The following is a 23,483-nucleotide window of genomic DNA, read 5'->3' on the forward strand; positions in this document are numbered from 1 at the left end:
GTTAAGCACTTTTAGAGTTTCATCCCTCTATCTGATGTGAGCATAAGTATTGGAACAGTTGCCTCACAGGTCTTTCTAAGTGATCAGCTGCCGATTAATTCTTCAGATATTAAAAGCAGGGAATGTGTCGTATCAGTTATATCCATTACTTCTGTATTCTGAATCTTACGTTCGATGATGACACACACAAACCAGGATGAAGATGAGGGAGCTGACTTTGAGAGAAAAGCAAACAATTTGGATGCTAAAAGAAAAGAGGACGTCAGTTAGAGCTATAGCAAAAACAAAGGGCATGGAGAAATCAAGAGTTTGGAAACCACCAACAATGACCTGATCGGCTGAGAAAACAACCGTAGTTAATGACAGACAAATCATAAAAGCTGTGAAAATGAATCCTAAAAGATGTGTCTGTAAAATCACCAACAACTTCCAGAAAGCTGGGGTGATGCTCTGACAATTTACTGTCCTCAGGAGACTTTGACACAGAATTACAGATGCTACACAGCAAGATGCAAACCTCTGACCAGCACCAAAAATAGAAAGGCAAGATTAGAGTTTGCAAAAAAGCACAAAGGTGAGTCAAAAGGGTTTTGGAACTGTGTTTATGGACCGATGAGACAAAGATGAACCTTTATCTAAGTGATGGGAAAGAAAAAATGTGGAGGAAAAAGGGAACTGCAAATGATCCCAAGCATACACCCTCATCTGTAAAGCACGATGGAGGTGGTGTCATGACATGGGCATGCATGGCTGCCTCTGGAACAGGCCCTCTCAACTTTACTGATGACTTAATGTATGATGACAGAAGCAGAATGAATTTAGAAGGGTACAAAACCATCTTGCCTACCAATATTCAAGAAAATGCCACCAGATTCATTGGGAAGTGCTTCATATTGCATCAGGACAATGACCCAAAACACCCTGCCAGTTCAGTCAAGGAATTTATGAGGGGAAAGAAATGGAAAGTCTTAGATTGCCCAAGTCAAGCTCCAGATTTAAATCCGATTGAACATGAATTTCACCAGCTGAAGAGGAGAGTAAAGGTAGCAACAATTGGGATTGGCTGCATTAAAGGCTGGGAAAAGTATTTCAAAGGATGAGACCAAGAGTCTGGTGATGTCTATGGGTCACAGACTCACTGCTGTGATTGTGCGCAAGGGATCTGCAACTAAATAATAGCTTTTAATCTTTTATATCTGCCTTACGTTCAACTATCCTAATACTTATGCTCACATCAATGAGTGGGATGAACTCTAAAAGTGCTGTTCTTTTTATTTGGTAAAACATGTATGTGTTGAAACGACTAATAATAAAATGTGACATTCTGTAGTTTTGTCTCATATTCATCTTTTCATCATATTTGTAAATGTCTTGACTCCACAGCCAACAGAGCAATTTTGTCTTTACTGTTCCAATACTTATGGAGGGCACTGTATATGATATAAAATATATGTAAAATACATAGTATTGATATGAACATATTTCTACAAATTAGGTCTTGCACAAGTATGAGAAAAGTATCAAATGGCAGTCATTACTGTAAAACATTTTGATGGTAATGATATGTACTTGTGATGTCAAATGGTAGCATAGTTCGAGATAAAATCTCCTCACAATAGCATTTTATCACTCATCTGACAACTATAAAAGCCAGAAGATGTGTTTTTGAACATGGCTGATGTTGTTGAGGTCTGACCCTGTCAGCATGGGTAAATTTATTAACCGAGCACCTGTTCACATGCTGTTTGTGTTGTGGACTAGAGCCAGTGCTGCACCTGTTGCGCTGCTAAATTGTGATCTGGCTTTAGGTCATCACAACAGCTGATGGGCTGCTGAATTTTGGTCTGGTGTGAGGTCACTAAAGATGATCGGGAGGTGAAATCGAGATGGCTGGCAGGAGGTGTGTGCAAGCGTTTCAGGAGGACAATGTTGTAAGTTAACGATTGTCGCACATTATTTTCACTTATTTTCTTACATATAAAATATTAAATTTATCTGTAAATATTAAATAAATATTACATGGGTAAAATGTGAATAGTATAGAGATTATATTTTATACATGTAATTACATGCCATGAAAACATGTGCCACACAGTTAAATGGTGAAATTGTCGAATATATGAAACTACAGTGTTAAAATGACCATTTAATGAAGCAGTATATTTTCTTTAACTGAATAATGCTAAAATAAAAGCAACCACAAAAATGAATAAACTCCTTACATGCTGCCGATTAATAGTAGGTAGTTGTTAAAGGAATATATTACCCCAAAATTGACATTTTGTCATCTTTTACACAGCCACATGGCTTTCCAAACCTGTATAAGTTTCTTTCTTATGTTGAACACAAAAGAACATATTTTGAAGAACCAAACAGTTGTTGGTCCCCATTGACTTCCATAGTAGCGAAAGACATACTATGGACGACAATGGGGACCATCAACTGTTTGATTACTAGCAATCTTCAAAATATCTTCTTTTGTGTTCAACATTAGAAAGAAACTCATATTGGTTTGGAACGCCATGAGGCTGTGTAAATGACAAATTTTAATTTTTGGGTGAACTATCCCTATAAGTGTAGGTATGAGGTGCAGTAGCATCAAGGGATTTAAAATATGATCATGCAGAATAAGGCATCAATATGTGTTTTATAAGTAATAATTAACAGCCAATATGTTAGTAATATTCATGCCAATAAGCAACTAGTTAACAGTAAGAATTGCTCCCCAAACTAAAGTGTTACCCATCTGTCAAACGATCAAGATCAAGAATTCAACAATGCCAGGATATAAACTGATCAGACCCTTGTAAATGAGTTGTTTTACTTTGTGTTTGTCACTACAAATCTCACAGTTAAACTAAGCTCACAATGCATGACTTATGGTGCGTCTGGAATCTCTCCATCTTTCTCCGTAGCTTGTTCTCCATATGTTTCTATTTGAGTCATCGCAGTCATACTGTACCTGACACTCAATCTGTGTGGCAGGCCGCTGAGCTGCTGCTGAGTTATTGAAGATATCACTTTAAATTACACCTCATGTCTCAAATTGCGACCTGCTGGACACCTAAATGTGCTGTTCAAGCATATGTGTGTGTGTGTGTGTGTGTGTGTGTGTGTGTGTGTGTGTGTGCGTGTGCATGAGCTGATGCTTCTTCATCCTGGATTGTTGTAATGTCGTCGCTCTGGTTCCCTTATCACCCATGGCATGCCATGCACAATCACACAAACACACTTCGTCGATGAGTGTTTCTCAAAATTGAATTCCTGTCATCATTTCCTCACCCTCAAGTTGTTCCAAACCTGTATGAATTTCTTTTCTTCTGCTGAACACAAAAGATGATGTTTTGAAGAATGTTGGTAACCAAACAATTATTGGTAGTCATTGACTTCCATGGCATGTTTTTCCCCATACTATGGAAGTCAATGGGGTACATCAACTGTTTGGTTACACACATTCTTCAAAATATCTTCTTTTGTGTTCAGCAGAAGAGTAAATGATGGTAGAATTTTCATTTTTGGGTACACAAACCCTTCAGGAAGACTTCATTGTCTTGACTTCATAAACAAGTAGTTTAGACAAACCGGTGTACCATTATATGGTAATGAAACCATGTTGCAGTGTTGTTATTGTTAACTAATATTATTATTTATTTATTTGTAATTGAAATAAAGCTGAAATAAAATAAAACAGAAATATTAGATTAAAATAAATAAAATAAAATTTGAAAAATAGCTTTGGCAACTAACTGAAATACGCTTAAGTTAAATAAAACAACTAAATTAGCAAAAAAAATCTTTTAAAACTGAAATACAACTCAAGATACTAATAAATACTGGAACAGTATTAACAGTATATAAATAATAAAATAACACTGTAAAACTCAACACCACTATGCTAAGTTGGTTGCCAGGGTGTTGCCAAGGAGCTATAGTGTTCTAAATGTTCTGTGTGGTAGCTTGCTGGCCCACAGGTTTCTGTATTTTTTTTCTCCCTTTTTATTATCTGCCAGGCCAATATTGTAAGTCTAAAAGCTTAAAACAGTAATAGCACACCCCACAAAACCACACAATTTGAGATCTCAATAATATCTGTAGCACAAACGGTGCGGGTCGAGCTAATCAAAGTTAAATTGACTTAGGGGTCTTTTCAAACACTCGCTAAAGGCTTCAAGTATGTTTGTTGGTCTGAATGCACACATGCAACATGACTCCACACCTTCTCTCAGACTCAGGCAGGCACGCCGCTCACGGTCCAATCGGATGGCTTGTTTCTTCACGCCACGGCTGATTGGAGCAGATCCAAAAGGGGCGGGGCCGGCATGGAGCCACGAGCTGGTGTCCAGCATGGTGGTCAAGTTTTTTTAAAAGGTTTCAAAAGGTCAAAAAGAAGTGCTATAGCGCTTTTCCTTCAAAGAGACGCTGAAGTTTCTAACTCCAAAAACTTAATTCAGCCTTTGTGTCTTTCATATTTCTCCTGTTTCAGTCATTCACTCAGAACTGCTGATCTGCGAACAGGAATCCGGATGAGATAAAAAGAGAGTGGAAGATGATGGAAAAGAAATAAATAAAAAATAAAGGAGGAAGATATCTGATGAGAAGAAACAGCCACATCAAAGATCCAGAGCTCCTGCTGTTGCAGAAGCAGCGTGGAGACCGAAGTTATCCGCAGGGAAAGGTGTGTGTGTGTGTCTGTGTGTGACAGCACTGCCACACAACCACAGCTGTTCCTCAAGTCATTCAGTCCACACACACACACACACACATTTGTGCTGAGTAGTGAGTGCTTTATTAAAGCAGCCCACTCTGCACTCAATGACCTTTCTCTGCCAACAGAATGACACACACAAACGCACATTCGCAGTCACAGAAGGGTGTTTCTCAATATGAATATATATGGCTGAAATTAAAATCTGTGAAATGTGACTTCCTAAAAATGTGTAGATTTCTGGCGGCTACATGGAGAACATCACAATTGTCTGGTGCAGTTTAAAGCTGCTGTATTTATGGTAATGCATCCAAAGTCTGTCTGACAGCCACACCTCACCACTAAGGTGTAAAATCACTCCGTTCGGCAGGTGTTTTACGAGCCTTTTTTAGCAAAAGAGGCGCAGACTTATTCCTGTAGCACATTTGGTTTTACACGCCGAAGTGTGAGGGAGTAAAATAGCCTCGGAGGAAACTAATCAAAAAGATGCGTGCATTTTATAGATAAACTTTGCACTTAGGAAAATGAGATAGCTCAAGGGTGACAGAAATGAGGAACTGCATTTTAATGAATAAAACGTGTGTATATATAAACAGTCCTGTCTCCTGCATCATGAGTTACAAAGAGTCTCTCATTAGTGTTGTTAACTAAAACAAAAACTAAAACAATTAAAAATGTTTCTTGTTAATTGAAATAATGCTGAAACTAAATAAAATATAATTATTATATGGAAAAAACGGATCTACTGCAATGAATGGGTGCCGTCAGAATGAGAATCCAAATAAAACATCACAATAATCCACAAGCAATCCACACGACTCCAGTCCGTCAGTTAATGTCTCATAAAACAGCTGTGTGTTTGTAAACAAATCAACCATTAAGATGTTTTTAAGTAATTCTTAAGATGTTTTTTGGCTTGTAAGCAGGCTCGCTCTGTGCATATTTCTCTCCTGATTCAGACAAGATACAGTGGGGCAAATAAGTATTTGATACACTGCCGATTTTTCAAGTTTTCCCACTCACAAAGAATGGAGAGATCTGTAATTTTCATCGTAGGTACACCTCAACTGTGAGAGATTTTTTTTAAAATCCAGAAAATGAATTGTATGATTTTTGAATAATTACTTTACATTTTATTGCATGAAATAAGTATTTGAGACAATAGAAAAATAGAACTTAATATTTGGTACAGAAACCTTTGTTTACAATTACAGAGGTCAGACGTTTCCTGTAGTTCTTGACCAGGTTTGCACACACTGCAGCAGGAATTTTGACCCACTCCTCCATACAGGTCTTCTCCAGATCTTTCAGGTTTTGGGGCTGTTGCTGGGCAACACAGAGTTTCAGCTCCCTCCATAGATTTTCTATTGGGTTCAGGTCTGGAGACTGGCTAGGCCACTCCAGGACCTTGAAATGCTTCTTACGGAGCAACTCCTTAGTTGCCCTTGCTGTGTGTTTGGGGTCATTGTCATGCTGGAAGACCCAGCCACGACCCATCTTCAATGCTCTTACTGAGGGAAGGAGGTTGTTGCCCAAAATCTCACGATACATGGCCCCATCCATCCTCCCCTCAATACGGTGCAGTCGTCCTGTCCCCTTTGCAGAAAAGCACCCCCAAAGCATGATGTTTCCACCCCCATGCTTCACGGTTGGGATAGTGTTCTTGGGATTGTACTCATCCTTCTTCCTCCAAACACGGTGAGTGGAGTTTATACCAAAAAGTTCTATTTTGGTCTCATCTGACCACATGACCTTCTCCCATGCCTCCTCTGGATCATCCAGATGGTCTTTGGCAAACTTCAGACGGGCCTGGACATGTGCTGGCTTGAGCAGGGGGACCTTGCGCGCGCTGCAGGATTTTAATCCATGACGGTGTAGTGTGTTACTAATGGTAACCGTTGAGACTGTGGTCCCAGCTCTCTTCAGGTCATTGACCAGGTCCTCCCGTGTAATTCTAGGCTGATCCCTCACCTTTCTCAGGATCATTGATACTCCACGAGGCGAGATCTTGCATGGAGCCCCAGTCCGAGGGAGATTGACAGTCATCTTGAATTTCTTCCATTTTCTAATAATTGCGCCAACAGTTGTTGCCTTCTCACCAAGCTGTTTGCCTATTGTCCTGTAGCCCATCCCAGCCTGGTGCAGGTCTACAATTTTGTTACTAGTGTCCTTCGACAGCTCTTTGGTCTTGCCCATAGTGGAGAGATTGGAGTCTGATTGATTCAGTGTGTGAACAGGTGTCTTTTATACTGATAACGAGTTCAAACAGGTGCCATTAATACAGGTAACGAGTGGAGGACAGAGGAGCCTCTTAAAGAAGTTGTTACAGGTCTGTGAGAGCCAGAAATCTTGCTTGTTTGTAGGTGACCAAATACTTATTTTACCGAGGAATTTACCAATTAATTCATTAAAAATCCTACAATGTGATTTCCTGGATTCTTTCCCCCCCATTCTGTCTCTCATAGTTGAAGTGTACCTATGATGAAAATTACAGGCCTCTCTCATCTTTTTAAGTGGGAGAACTTGCACAATTGGTGGCTGACTAAATACTTTTTTTGCCCAACTGTATTTGTCTGTTTACCAGTTCAAAAAGGTAGCGTAGGGTGAAAATCGAATTTTCTCCAATTTAAAAATTGTCCGACATCGTTGTTTGACCTTTTTCTTAAAGGTTGTTTGACTTTCTTTGCACGTTCGCTTTGTAAACACTGGGTCCGTACTTCACGCGTGCATGATTACTGTACGTAATGCATGAAGTCGAGCTAGTGCAAGACAAGCATTTGTGGTTAAAAAGTACATTTATTTGTTTTGAGGTTTTTTTGTTTTTTTTTATTACCAGTCATTTCGTTAGATAAGACACTTGTTCCTCGGCTGAGATCGTGTAGAGCATTTTGAAGCTGCACTGAAACTGCAATTTGGACCCTCAGCCAACTGGCTACTATTAAAATCCACTATATGGAGAAAAATCCTGGAATGTTTTCACAAAAACCTTAATTTCTTTGCCACTGAAGAAAGAAAGACATGAACATCTTGGATGACATGGGGGTGATTAAATTGTCAGGAAATGTTCATTCTGGAAGTGGACACATAAATTCATATATATATATATATATATATATCATGAGTTAAGATAACAGTGTCTCATGCATCTGAGGTCCACAACAATCACCACAATGACAACCCTGCAATGTTGCCAAACAAACATGCAGTCGCCCCCAAAAATTATTCCGACACCAACTGAAATTTACATTTAAATTAATGGCATTGGATAAGATAACTATATAAAAGCATCCAGCATAAAGACAGAACATACACTGTCTTCAGGAAACACACATATCACTGAAACAATTTTTTTTTTAAAAGTCTTACAAATCATAATGAAGCAACAAGCACCAAACTCTTATACAACATTATGCAACACATGTCCAGTTCCTGTACAGAAAGCGTATGTGACATTGCAGACAGAGTAGAGTGCATGTCTGCAGCCAGACCCTTCTCACTAGGGCCGATGCATTAGCCTCAATGAGGCACTTAAAATCAGGTCGCTCACGGCTGGTTAAAAGCATCTGCTAAATGGCTGCTCACTTGCCAGACTGTATATAGTGTAAGTGATTTCAGGCTGCCCAATACTTTTCCAGGATAAAAAAAAAAATCAAATAAAAGTGCTGAAAAGATCCACTTGGTGGCAGTAGCGACACCTCACAGATAAAATGGCTCCTATAACTAGATTTTTAATCTGAATTTCAGTCTTTCATATTTAGATCTTGTGGGATGTGAGTGTGGGTGTTTACAAAGATTAGTAATGCAAAATAACACTAGAAACCATTATTAACACTAGGTCACCATATGCTAAACATAGTTAATCAGCTTAGCCATGTGCCAGTATGTGCACGTTTGCAGATCAGAACACTAAGCCTATCATATCAAATCACAACATTATGTCTATGCCTAATTGTGCATGTTAGTACAAGTAAATGTATTTGTTCTGATTTTGGTAACACTTTACAATACAATCCATTACTTCACTTAAATCACTTAAGCTGTTTAAGAGTCATTCTTCTGTTGAACACAAAAGATATTTTGAAGAATGTTAGTAACCAAATAGCTGCTGGTAGCCACTGACTTCCATAATACAGAAAATAATACCATGGAAGTCAGTGACTAAAGGCAACTGTTTGGTTACCAACATTATTTAAAATACCTTATTTTGTGTTCAACAAATGATAACAAATGTTTCATTTTTGGGTGAACTCTACCTTTAATGCAATAGCTAACACTAAAACAAGCTACACATTTGTTACAGCATTATTTATATTTGTTAATGTTAAATGTTAAAACTACAACTTTATTTTTAGTTCATGTTAGCACAGGTCCTCTAAAATAATATTAAGTAACTTTTGATTCTAATAATGTATAATCAAATGTTGAAATTAGCTTTAACTGAGATTAATAAATGCTTTACAGCTATTTTTCATTGTTAGATCAAGTTAATTAAAGTAGTAGAACCATATTGTAGTGTTACCACAATTTTTTAGCAATTATTTAAAAAAATACATATCTTTAAATTCTGTGATTGCACACAGAGGGTCCAAGATCAGCATCCGATAAGTACTAAGTGAAAACAAAATTGCTTGCCAATTGGCTGCTAGGTTTACAAATAGCAAGCAACAAAATGCATTGTCTAAAATTAATCGTACCTCATTTCTTTTACATTTTTGGTGGAAAACTGACCATCAGAAGCTTATCTAGGATTGTCTTAAGTTTTATTTCCTCCATAACTCCATGTGGTGACACTGACATATACTGCATGTGAAAAATTCTTCTCATTAGGCCACCCAGACAAAAATGAGGAAGAAAATCAGTCTTGACGTTGTTCTGACAGGCGGCGTTTCACAGAGCGATGGAGACTGACTCATCTCATATACTGTATTATGCAGCGAGTGACACAATGACCTGCACTGATTGCCAGAAATACATAAGGAAAAACAGCTAGGCCTAAATCATTTCAGCATGACTGAAAAATAATTTGAGTACGAGATATATTTATGACAAAATAAGTTCTCAATTCGCCTGTTATTGGGTAGTGTGGCAAAAAGTTAATTTTAGACCATCAGCTTAACTCTACAGTATATATGCAAGTTGCTTGATAAGAATAAACAGCGCACAGTATATTTACCTAATTTTGAACAAGAAATTTTTAAAAATGGTACATTTATAGAAGCAATAAGCAACTCTACATTACTGTGATTTTACCAGCACTCTGTACCTAGTAACAATTTGGCTCTAGATTACTATAAAAAATAAAATCCTAAATGTTTTTAATACTATTTACGCATCAGAAAATTCTCTAGAGTCAGTTACTGTACGGACATCTGTCATATTGGTACTGTTTATTACGCAAGTAAAGCTTATGAATGCTGTGTTCACAAATGCTGCAGTCAGAGTTATTGAAGATTCTGAGGTCTTCAGATATATTAATTACATGCAACCGTTTTTGCATAACAATAAGCTTACCATTCTTCCTCTCATGAATGGGAAGCAAGTTGGGGGCGGGCTGAAGAGACAGTTCTTGCAGCTCATTGGTTACGGCATCACTCTGTGGACTGGAGGTGGAACCTGTGGTATCAGTAGGGGCAGTGACACTGGGACTTGACTCCTCCCCCATAGTCGCCATAGTAAAAACCGCCCTAAAATAAAAAGAAATAACAGTATTAAAAGTAATTACAATAGTCATTCATTGTTAACCTACTTTAAGTTAGTATTTAGTAGGCTTGTGTAACTTTAAGGCAGGGGTCCCCAAACTTGATCCTGGATGGCCGGTGTTCTGCAGAGTTTAGCTCAAACTTGCCTCAACACACCTGCCTTGAAGTTTCAAGTATACCAAGCAAGACCTAGATTAGCTGCTTCAGGTGTGTTTGATTAGGATTGGAGCTAAATTCTGCAGGACACTGGCCCTCCAGGACCGTGTCTGGTGACCCCTGCTTTAAGGGGAACAAAGTTTAATTTATGACAACATTTTTTCCAGAATATGTACAAGGATATGACCTTTAGTTACATAAAAAAGAAAAGGGGCATTCTACTCTGAGAGAAAATGTGTGTGTGTGTGGTGTAGTTATATGATCTCGCTGCAACAGAAAAAAAAAAAAACTGCGGTAAACTCTGCTGCAAGCATTTTAAACAGATGACAAACACCATCACCATGGTAACATGTTATAACACTTCGCATACATAAAGAGAAACACAAGTAGCATCTCTGCAGTGACAGATTGTGAAGGTATCCGTCCCACATAACATCACCCCAACATTGAGTCACGACGACATCTGCTAATGAGGTTCACCATTTCCAACAATCAACTGCCATTTCAGAGTGTTTGCAATCTCTGGAACACTTCAATGTTTTAAAAAAGATCATTTTAGAATGTCTGCAACACCTACAACATTTTAATGTTCAAAAAAGAATTTCAGAATGTTTGCAACATCCAAAACATTTGAAGGTTCAAACAAGAGAGTTTTTGAATATCTGCTACAACTAATGTTTGAATATTCAGGAAAATGAGAATTATAGAATGACTGGAAAACTAGAACATTTGAAAGTAAAAAAACATCTGGAGTGTTTGAATTAAACAAATAAATATTAATTTAATATAAGGATAATTCTACATGTTCACAATGTATGAGTATGTGTTTGTAACATCCAGGAAGCATAAAAAATATTTAACACACAACTCACTTCTTTAAAGGAAATTTTATACTATTATGTACTCATTAAATCACAGATTTCTCTTCTTTCAGAAAAATTAAACATTAAACAATAAAAACATCTCAACTTTCTCAGTAAAATGGAGTCCGCTTCCATCAGAACTGATCTCAAGTTACAAAAATCCCCGTTCAAAAAAATAAAAATAAAGAAATTGTTCAAAGTCATATTTAAGTATGTTTATTATTAATATCAATATTTAAGCAATATTTAATGAAGATTTTTTTTTTTATTTGAGTCTAATTAGGAATAAAAAAAAAAAGACTATATTAGTGAGTGAGTCCTATTAGTGAATTCCATTGATTCAGTGGGGTTTTCACTGAGCTCTTGAACAAAAAAAAAACAGAAAGTTGTGATAAAACAAACACTTTGTTGCAGAACAAGAGAATTGGTTTTGATAGAAAGATTGTCAGGTGTTTTCAGAAATGCATTACTCTCTACAGGATTTGAATATAGAGCAGATAACAGCTTAGTCATGTGCAGAGTGAGTCACACACACACACACACAGTTCGTTCTCATAAGGCCATCTGAGCAAAACAGTGCTGCTGGAATCTATTGCCATGGTGATGAATGATGTCACAATTGGGAAAACGTGATTGACAGGCACATTCTGTTTACATCTCAGTTTCTAAGCACCGCAATTGCTTCGCAAAGTCATTTATTTTTCCCTAATTTCCTTGTTTTTCTTCCCTTTTGTTTGGTTCACAGAACATTTCTGGGTAGTAATACTAAAAATATGAGTAGGAGTATTTTGTGGTGAGTAAAATGTGCTGAGAGCGATAATGAACAGAGGGAAGTGTTGGGAAAAGGGACCGCAAGATTCTCACATGTACTGATGGGGACAGAATTTTAAGCAGCAAAAATGGTTTTATTATAGATTTTCTCTGACAGCTTGACTGTACAGTTGAACACTACACACTCACGCTAATCACGTAAGACGACACAGAGGAAATGCATATCATTTATTGATCATAATGTGAAACTGATGGTCCAGTGCTGGGAACATATTGCACTTACTGACATCATAATCGTACATCACTGCTGACTCGAGGCAGACATTACAGTCTTTCCAATACACTGTTTTATTACCTCCCAGCCAACTGATCTTTTAAGTCCAATTAAAGTCTCACATTTGGGGGTTTTGGCTACTTTTTAGGGTGAGGAATGGGATCAGGATATGACTTAAACCCAAGCATCCAGCATTAACACCACGGCTCAACATGTGTTGCATTTTGACTCAACTTTTAAAATGTGGTTTCCCTCAGGTCTTTGAATTGTAAAATTGTGGGCAGGTTTCTTATTTTAGCTTTCGTGGTCAGTCCGTTTGCTTTTATCTGGGTCAGAATGCTAAACATCATTCCCTCTGGGATGAATGCTCTCTGGTGGTACTATCAGCTTCAACGGAAGGCAGTTAGATGGTTTTTTTGTTTACCAAGCTAAACAAGTGAGGCATAGACAAGGCAACAGTTTAAGACTACACACTTCACCCAAAAGATGAGGTCACTGGGTCAGAATATCATGCTGTGTGCCTGGTGCCTCTGCAAAGTGGCAGCTGGCTAATCCATGCCAGGTGCAGCCAGGCCAACTGCTTGGTACTCACCCGAGTGGCACACATTGCCAACTGACTTTCAATCAAGCAGACTAATCCTGTTATTCTCTCTGAGATACATCGGATTACAGAAGCAAAATGGGTTGTGAATGGCTTTTCATATTGACTTTGACTACTATAGGCTATGGCTAACAAGTCTGCAACCATAGTGGAGAGTACTTCACACACATGCAATTTACTTAGTATTGTAACATAGCATGAAGTGAACGTCTTACAATTAGAGGATCTGGAGGGATGTTAAAACAGAGCTTCTGAGAAGTGCAGAGAACATCAGGGTTTTGGGAATTGCATACGCAGCAGAAAAATAAACACGAGCAGATGTGAGGGGGAAATACCCAGAGGCGTTTACGTGCAGGTGCCTGTGATTCGGTTACCGGATTTATTTCCTGCTCAAAAAAATCCAACGTAATTCCATGTCAGGTGTGAGGCACCATTACCTGAAAGAAAGAAAAATAGGGAAAGAAAAAGCTAATAAAATAAGAGCTGAGATCTATTTACATGAGGGGCATTAAAAAGAATGTTCGATTTAGCAAATTTTATATTTGTTAGAAACATTTAAGTTTATTTATATTTTATTTTAAGAAATATTTAATACATTATAATTTTTTAATATATAAATATTCATATTTCATTCCATGCTAGGTTTTCTATACAACTTACTTTTTTTTTCTTTTTAACTAGAAGCTGGAAATGACAAAATATAACTTAATTTCCTAAAGTTTTGCTGGAAAATGACACATACTTACCTAATGCAAAACAATACTTATAAAAATATTTTTTCTAAGATTTAGTCATTTTTGCGGTTTCCATAAAACCTCATCTATGTTAGCCAGCGAGATAACATTGTTGCACATTCTACTGATTTGTCACCGAGAAAATGTGAAACTTCACACAAAGCCAAATGCATGTACAAGATCAAAGAATCTAAAATGTTCAGTATCAAGTTCAACCACATTATTTTAGCATGCCATTAAGGTAATTATTAATATTTAGAATTAGCTTTTATTTTTATATTTTCCATTGTAATTTTAGTTCAAATTTTATTTTTGTCTTTATTTGCTTTTGTCACTTCATTAGGTTTTGTTTTTATTATATTTCTATATAGATTTAATTTATTTTCATTTCAGTTTTAGTACTTCAACTTAAGACTGTTTATTTCTGTTTCCTGCCAAAGCAACATTTCTAACTTAAAAGTTCACTAAGTTTGAGTTATATTTTGTCAGATTTATGTTAATTACCTACAGATTTTTAAGTTTTAGTTAAAACAACAACACTGGTATCAACAGGCCTGAAACTCTCTCACACTGGCCCTTGCTCAGCCCTATACTTTTACTTTTTAAAACACACAAGTATTTGTTGCACAGAGGAATGTTATGGTCTCAATAAAAGCTCCATCAACAACATGCCACAGAAAATAATTTTGACTCATGCTTCAGCTGCAGAAAGATACCAGGGTTCGATCAAGGTTCAATGAGTCAGGATAATGTGATGTAGACGCTTATTCTTAAATAGCCCTTAATGTCGATCATGGATCAAATCAAATGTTGAAGAATTAAGTGCTTTATCAAAAGTACAAATTGCACTTTTCTGCTGTTGATAAAACTGAACTTGTTTTGAACCCGGAACATTCCTTTGAAACCTGAGCTGCAAGACAACAAGCATAAAAGTGAGAATGACTAAAAGAACACAGACATAAGAGACCGGTTTTATAAATTTAAGATGGTTTATCTCAAATCTCCTATGTGAGATGAAGCAGAAGTTCCTTTTGTCCCACTTTATTTTGTCACAATGAATCATAAGCTGACCTAGTTTGTACACATACAAATCAAGCTTGTTGATCATAAACTGTGTTGTTACTGTGTATATGTGGAATATGGTGTATTCAAGTTTCCATCCTGCAGTTAAAATGCTGATTTGACACAAACAGCGATCAATAAGTCTCATGCATCATGCAATACATCTCAAGACACTTACAACAATACCTTGAACCATAACATGCTTAAAAAGCATTTGACTTAAAGTACTAAAGTTAATGCAAAACAGGACATTCCACTATTGTTTATAAAGCTATAATGCAGTTTTGTAGTTAAAAATGCATCTTTATGACCATTGGCTTCAAACTGACAAACAAAATAAATAAAGAGTCTGATGGTAATACCATGGTACTCTAACACACCTTGAAACTACAGTATTCATACACTGTGATATTTACATGGTAGGACAATACCTTAATGTAAAAGAGCAGAAAACATGGTATTACCATACCCATACCATTCTGCTTTTAACTCAAAGGCAAAATTAAAAGGCTTAAACAACATATGTTAAGAGCGGTCACAACATGCCTGCCCACCTCATGGCAGATGCATGTTACATAACAGTCCCACCTTCACAGCATCAGGACCACAAGCACCCTCCCGTGTCCACTGCGGCCAAGGTGACCTGTATCCCCCATAACCTTCAGTCAAACGTTTGACAGCCCCCAAAACATGCTGTCTCACCTAGCATGTCACCTGACAAGCAAACTCAGGCCATGTGCTTGCTGCTCCCAACTACACAGTTCAACTTCCAGCAAGCTTACAATGCAATATTAAACACCAAGAAAGCATTCAACTAAACGACTGCGCATGCACAGCGGCTGCGTGTCAAACCAAGTCTTAAAAATAATAATAAGTTTAACAGTTGTCTTACTTTACAGTGCTTGATCCATTCCATCTATTGGTATTCCACTGGTCTGCACTCCACTAATCGTTTCCGATATCCAGTAAACTTCAACCGGAACTCCGCCTGTTTTGAGGACTCATCCAATAGTGGGCGAGGACTCTGAAGAATGGCATTGCGGATAAGCCAATAGGCTCATTCAGATGACTTCTGCGAACCCACTAAGCCAATCACTTCGCTGCTCGGTGTTCTCAGTGGAACAAGTGGACCAATTAGAATGCTCACCGGTGGTGGTGGAACGCTCAGCGTTGAGATTCTACCACAGGAATCGATAAGTCTGTACCATGATAATTAGCATGTACATTATTTTTGATACAGTTAAATAAATATTAATTCAAATAGTTTCAATTTAATTAACATTTGAATACTATTCTTTAAAGTGCACAACTATCTCGAATAACACAAAAACATTTTATTTAGGTTTTTATTTTTTATTTGTTTCTTTTTTTTTCTCACAATGGAGGATTCGGCTTTCTGAGCACTCAAGCAAGCAACCCCTGAAGGAAGACATTTTATTGCCTAAAAACATTAATAGTAGTAATAATAATATGTGTAATAAGTAAAAACATTTTTATAACTAAATTTGGATTTATTTCAATTAAAAACTTGAATAAATCACTTAATCACGGGGACATGAAAAGTAAAATTTCCTTTTGACAGAGTTTTGAGTTGAAGTACAGCACAAAAAGAGGGATCTTACTGCCTCCTAGAGGCCACTTTATGTAATTGTCTGTTTTTCTGACCCTATTGAAATGTAGGTTGCTTCTATTGAAAGCAAAGATAAAAATAAATAAAATAAAATATTAAAAAAGCACAACAATCAATGTTATACTACATTATCTTTGATCAATTATTTTATTGTAGAAACATATTATACTACTTTTATGTGACATCAATTATAAAATCAACAGTAAGTATTCATTAATGTATAATCAAAATTATTTATATTTTTAATAATCTGACTGACCCTGGGTGTGTGATTTTTAATAAATATTTTAATTAATGTTAATAGAATCAATGACATTCAATAATAAACATCCACATTTTACATTCATACATAAATGTAACTGTATGCATTCTAGCACAGTGTGAACATCAGTGCTGAGAGAGAAATGATTTTACTACCTACATTTCAGTATGGATTCCCATGAGTCTGTACATAAAGCATGCACTTGAGCCTCAGTGTCTTCTATGTGCAACATTCACAATTCAGACGTGAGGATTCTTGAGAAATTGAATCACTAATTGGTTATTCTACATCCCCTTATCAAGAAAAGACTGAAAAAAATAAGTTATTTTTATGTCCAGACTGTAAACATTTTAGGTTAAAAGTCTGTTACAGTCTCAGTGGCTTTGTGTTGTCAAATGAAATGAAGTGTCACCTACACAGAACCAGAAAAACTAGTCTGGAACTTGTTTTTGTATGGTAAACTGTATCGATGCAGGAAGGCTGAACTAAGATCAGGCTCCAATGTTGACAGCAATGATCTTACAAAACAGATCCGTTACATGCATCATTTTCTTTTTGACACTATGTAAACCAGTCCAGATTTGTTGGTATTCATAAACAAAATTAGTCCATATTTTAAATGAAAACTACATGAAATACTGACCAAGGTATTGACCTATTAAGGCAATTTTGCATTAAAGTGTACATATTACATTAATTATTTAAGTGGGTTTGATTTCAGTACTATTCCATACATCCTATTTGTGATAATTATTTATATTAACTATTTACTATCAATCAAAAGTTTGGACACACTTACTCTTTAGTTTAGTATTTTCTTAAGAATTTCTGAATAATAGTAAAGTCATTAAACTGAAATAATGGAAGTGAGAATTAAAAAACAAAAAAAAGATCACAAATAAACATTTTTCCATATTTTATCTTCCTTGAAATAGCCACATTTTATACCTAGTTTATACTGTAAACCTTGTAATATATGAATCAGTATTATTTTAGTATTATGTATATACTAATAAAGCATTATTAATATCGTAAATTAGTTATTGTTTTATATTTTCAGTCTTCATTCTAATATTAGTGTTTAAGTGTTTTTTTTTTTTTCTATGTAACTTTTTAGTTTTAGTCATTTTTGTACTTACAGCATAATTATTTACTTCAGTTAGCTGCCAAAGCACCATTTCTAATTTTTGTTTTTTAATCCCCCCCCTACTATTTATATTTTATTTTCTTATTTATATTATTTATATTTTATTTATTTCAATAACCGAAGCTTATAGATCAAAATGTTTTAAAGATCATGAGAAACATGAGTCAATTGTGCCTAAACTATATATATATATATATATATATATATATATAAAAAACATATCAATTGACCATTTTTCATAACACGGGCATACTCAGTTCCTATGAAATCAGTGAGCTAATATCCTGTGAGAGGTCAGTGGGCCGTCATTGTGCGTCTGACCCCCATGACCCTGAAGGTGGTGTTGGCGATCTTCTCGTACAGCAAGAACATCAGTGCGGCAGTGAGGACCGTCTGAAGCAGCTTCGCCTCCAGGCCTTTGAACAAACCCAGCACGCCCCACTTCCTGCAATAAATCAATCAACAAACATCTCAGTTTGAGCGGAGGAGTTCAGATGTCACCAGAAGCCAATGAATCACTTGACAATAACTACTGAAAATGAACTGCAGAGTAAAATATATTTGCACTACACAGGCAAAATGAGGTCAGGTGAGATGTGTGTTATTCTACCGGACTCTATTGATCAGCAGATACATGACAGATCTCAGGCTGTTCAGGAGTTTGGACTGATCTGCGGGCTGCCCATGCTGTCCAAACTGAACACAAATGAGAACGACAGATAAAACAGACAATATTACCCGAACACAAACAAAATTGAAGCATCAGAAAAAATGTGGTTCTTTGGTTTTGTCTATCACAGCAGATCTGAACTAATGGATGGAAATACAAATACTACAACTAACCTAACCATATAACCATGCGTAGTTTAGAGAGCGAAAAACCAACGCTTAAAAGGGAGGAAAAAACTCTTCCTTTATCTATTGTTGTTGACATGAGGTGGTCACGTGTCAAGTCTGTATAGGTTTTAGGTGCAAATTCATCTGTGATTTACATATGTGACAAATGTTTTTATTACTGTTGTGTTTTAATATATTTTAAAGTGTAATTTATTCCTGTGATGCAAGTATCCTAGCAACTGCCCTAGCAACCACCCCACATACCCTAGCAACCACATAGAAACACCCTAGCAACCACCCAGAGTACCATAGCAACCGCATAGAAACACCCTGGCAACCACCCCAAGTACCCTAGCATCTATCTATCTATCTATCTATCTATCTATCTATCTATCTATCTATCTATCTATCTATCTATCTATCGTTTATTCAAACTTCAGACTCCTTCAAATGAAAAGCTTCAAACTGCAAGCTTTTAAAACTGGTCTTAATTTCTTTCAAAATGTATTTCTCACCAATCCCAGTGTATTTTATAAAGTATCTAAAATCAGGGTCCTGAAGCGAAACCAGGTGAGAACCCAATATGCATGATATGAGCTGTTTGGGCAAATATAAACCAAATGTGTTCTGGTCTTACCCGTAGAACAGACTGAACTGTCTGTAGAGGGTAGGTTATGGTGGTTGCGATGGCCTTGGCAATGGCTCCAATAAGAAACACCTCCACTGAGGAGAGCTATAAACAATCAGACAGAAATGCAGTGAAAATAGTGAAGTGAAACATTGACGAGTCTGTCTTTCCTCTACAACACTGATAACACTGTAAGTTGTCATAGGAGATTTAGTCATGTTCTTTCAGTCATGTAAATTGTGCATTCACATCGCATCTCCGTTATCACGAAACCCACGACATGATGACAGAATGTAGGTTTTTGTGAGAATAAACCTGAATATGTAGATAAATGAACACATTGAACACTCATTCATGCTGTTAACACAGGAAACCGCACATTAAAAGTCAAACCAAAACCCTGATATGTTCTAATTTAAGCTTCAATGGACTGTGACATCATCTATGGTTACCAAGGAGTTACATAACCATATTTCTGTGTCGCTATGGTAACAATGCACGTCTACGGCCACATGTAGGGCCGTTTACTCATACTCGACAGATGCTTGCACATGAATACTAATCTGAATAAGCGAATCATCATCTGCATGCTTTTTAATATCAGAAATGCTGTAGTTACTGTTTCCCAGGCAACAGAGATCTTGTGAATAGACTCATCTGTTTATGTTGCCATAATTGAGTATGCAGAGAGATAATTCAAAGTTTTTACATTACTGTATTAGCTTTAATATTGTAAAAGTTTCTTACCATGAACTTTAGTAAATTATAAACCCTACAAACTGTTCTGGGATCAGCAGCCTGCTCTGACCTCTCTGTGAACGCCCCTCATGAGGTGCCTCTTCAGACCCTCATAGATCATGAACTGCACGGCTGGATTGAGCACCAGCAGCAGGGAAGGAAACATCCCGTTCCATAACGCACCCACTCCTTCCTGCTGCATTATCTGTACAAATGCATCTAAAGAGAGACGGATCACCTTATATCATCACACACATTTGAAGTAAAGGCAATGAAATGAAGAGCATGTATGATGTCTTTTAAAATTACCAATAATTCCTTTGTAGTGCGTGGGCTGTATGTCTTCATTTCTGAATTTTGCCCCCTGCAGTTTCAGTCTGGTATTGACTACCCAGAGCGGGGTCGTCACAAGAACATTCACTACACCTAAAGGCAGACAGAAAAGTTTAGCACATATGAAAATATTTTGAAAAATGTAGGTAACCGAATAGTTGCTGGTAGCCATTGACTTCCAAGTCAGTGGGGACAAACAGATGCTTGGTTACCAACATTCTTCAAAATATCTTATTTTGTGTCCAACAGATTTAAAAAAAAAAAAAAAGTAAATCAATTAAATGCCAAATTGTGCTAAAAAAATATATAAATTGACAAATAAAAATGTTTAAAAGGTTTTTGCTGCTTAATATTTTTGTGGAAATCAAGATAAAAAAAAAATTAAGGATTCACTTTTGATCAATTGAATGTATAATTTATTTTTCATTTTTTTAATCTTACTTACCCCAAACTTTTGAATGGTACCCAATAATGATTTCCACAAAAAAACAAAAACAAAAAAAGCATACAGGTCTCTGTATAAATAAGCAGCAAAACCATTTAACAATTCACAATATTAATGCTCGAAACGAAGATAACTCAAAACGAAAAGAAGAAACTATGTAATACAAAGCTAAATTGTGCTTTCCCACAAGTGTATAGGAAGCACCAACAGTACAAACAACTGTAATTTTGTGAAATATTATTGCAATTAAAATACCAGTTTTCTATTTTAATATACTTTAAAACATAATTTATTGCTGTGATGCAAAGTTGAATTTGCAGCATCATTACTCCAGTCTTCAGTGTCACATGATCATTCAGAAATCATTCTAATATGCTGATTTATAGCCAATGTTGGAAACATTTGTGCTGCTTCATATTTCTGGGACTTGTGATACTTTTTTCAGGATTCTTTAAAAAATAAAAAGTTCAAAAGAACAGTGTTTATTCAAAATAGAAAATTTGTTACAATATACAGTACTATTCAAATATTTTGGTTAGTAAATTTGTTCTTTCTTTCTTTTTAAAGAAATTAATATTTTTATTCAGTATGGATGTGCTAAATGGACAAAAAGTGATAGTACTTACTAAATACTTATATAGTAAGAAAGGATTTCTGTTTTGAATAAACGCTGTTCTTTTTTTTTACTTTTTATTTATTAAAGAATAAAAAAAAAAAAACAGTTTCAACACTGAGAATAAATCAGCATATTAGAATGATTTCTAAAGGATCACGTGACACTGAAGACTGGAGTAATGATGCTGAAAATTCAGTGCTGCATCACAGAAATAAATTATAATTTAAAGTATATTAAAAGAGGAAACCAATTTTAGAAATTGCAATAATATTTCACTTTTTTTTTGATCAAATAAATACAGCCTTGATGAGCATAAGAGACTCCATTAAAAAAACATAAAAAATCTTACTGATCCCAAACTGCAGTGTATGACAGAAACTATTGTATTTTTGATCATTTCATGTTTTTGAAATAAGCAAACCTGCAGCAATGCCTAATATGAGGTCTCGTCCTGGTGTTGACCTCTGACCTTGCAGCCAGGTGGCCTTCAGACTATGGAAACAATAGAAATAGACGAAGTTTGAGCAACAGAGGCTGCAGATCACTGGAAACCAGCCTCTATATGGAGCTAACCTGGAAAGATAGTTAAAAAAAAATAAAAATGGTTATGCTTGCAACCTGAAATGAAAAAGATAATGACACAAAACAAAGAGATGCATGTGAAATAACTTACAGACCCTCCTCCTTGATAATATCTGACAGAATGGCCGGGGTAGATTTGGCTTTCCGCTTGTCATCAACTGCACAGAAACAGAAAGAAATATGGTCACGTATTTTAAAACACTAAAAAAGTCAAGTCAGCAGGAAAATAAACTCATGTGTTTCCCCTTTTTACCTTGCAGCCTGAGCCGGGCTGTGTCAAGAGGAAAGAAAACAGTCATTGCTGTTACACTGCCCTACAAACAAACAAACAAATCACTTTAAATAAACAGATTTGAATTCATTTCAATGGATTATCTTTGAGATAGATAGATATTATAGTTAGATATTGTACTATACTATATAATATAAAACATAACATTATAATACAATAATATAATATTAATTACATCATATTATTTTATATTCTATATTGTATTATAGCATATAATAACATAAGATATTGTTCTAATAATACGAGTTATTACTATATTATCAAAATAACTATTAAACAAAATATCATCTTGCATATTACTATATAAAATACCAAAATATATCCTAATAATACTATTATTTTTTTCATATACAACATGCTGACTTCAAAGGTACAAACTACAAAGCAATAAGAAATAATTTTTTCCTTGATTTGTTTTTAATTCTGTCACGCAATAGTCAGAAAAGTAGATTAATGTCCATAAGTGTGTCATCATTTAAAAGCTGTAAATCATGTAAAAACACTATAGTTGTCATGAAAAGCTGTGTTTTTACCATCGCACCGGCGACTGCATGCACGAGACTCTCGTATGAAAACACATCCAGGAGTTTCAGATCTTTAGAGCCCATCCTCGGAAAAAGGTGCAATTGTAAAGTGACTTTCTTTATTTTAATAAGCTAAAAAGCAAATAATATTATTTAACACAGAGCTCCAGAGAAGATTTCCCTGTGAACGTCCACTTCCGGGTCCGATTTAGCCAATGAAAATGCTCGTAGAAACGTCCTCGACGATGATTGGAGAAAAGTTGCACTTGACCTCGAGGTCTGTAGCCAATCAGAAACGTTAACCGCTCCCACAAGAAAGGGGAACTGTAAGCGAAAATGCACTGTTTATTCACGCTGAATGGACATTTAATAGGGGGAATATGACTGTCTTAGATATGATTAAACAGGTTTCTCTTTCAAATCGTCATAAAACAGTCATACAAAAATACTCTTTATTGGAATATGTGTTTTGAAGTTCAGTACTAAAGCAGAAGGCAGTAAGATCTATCATCTTCCAGAGCAAAAACGAAAATACATAAATTAATAATCGTGCTAACAATAAATAAACAAATGCAAGATTTTCA

General features: G+C 36.0%; 2 protein-coding genes across 6 annotated transcripts in view; both read right to left on the bottom strand.

Annotated features, from left to right (window-relative positions):
* The window catches only part of LOC306868742 (myocardin-related transcription factor A-like), a 46,648-nt gene extending 30,834 nt beyond the window's left edge, over positions 1 to 15,814 (bottom strand). For 4 of the 5 annotated variants that reach the window (XM_079415068.1, XM_079415065.1, XM_079415066.1 and 1 more), the window contains exons 1-2: positions 15,758 to 15,800; positions 10,217 to 10,389 (exon numbers count right to left, since the gene is read on the bottom strand). In XM_079415068.1, coding sequence (XP_079271194.1) covers positions 10,217 to 10,376 — 160 coding nt within the window. In that variant the 5' untranslated portion in view covers positions 10,377 to 10,389; positions 15,758 to 15,800. Of the gene's footprint in view, positions 1 to 10,216; positions 10,390 to 13,443; positions 13,507 to 15,757 lie in introns of all 5 variants that reach the window. The other variant, XM_079415064.1, reaches the window with a different exon arrangement.
* Positions 15,815 to 17,837: 2,023 nt separating this feature from the next.
* On the bottom strand, positions 17,838 to 23,092 carry LOC306865274 (peroxisomal membrane protein PMP34-like). Its single transcript, XM_079409797.1, has 9 exons — positions 22,909 to 23,092; positions 22,337 to 22,397; positions 22,175 to 22,241; positions 21,923 to 22,074; positions 20,417 to 20,533; positions 20,178 to 20,326; positions 19,379 to 19,474; positions 18,515 to 18,600; positions 17,838 to 18,349 (listed from the first exon to the last, which is right to left on the bottom strand). The coding sequence occupies exons 1-9, from the start codon at positions 22,981 to 22,983 to the stop codon at positions 18,199 to 18,201; spliced, it is 954 nt and encodes a 317-aa protein (XP_079265923.1). The 5' UTR covers positions 22,984 to 23,092; the 3' UTR covers positions 17,838 to 18,198.
* Positions 23,093 to 23,483: the final 391 nt, after the last annotated feature.

Source organism: Barbus barbus, assembly GCF_936440315.1.
Source record: "Barbus barbus genome assembly, chromosome: 4".
Taxonomy (NCBI): Eukaryota; Metazoa; Chordata; class Actinopteri; order Cypriniformes; family Cyprinidae; genus Barbus; species Barbus barbus.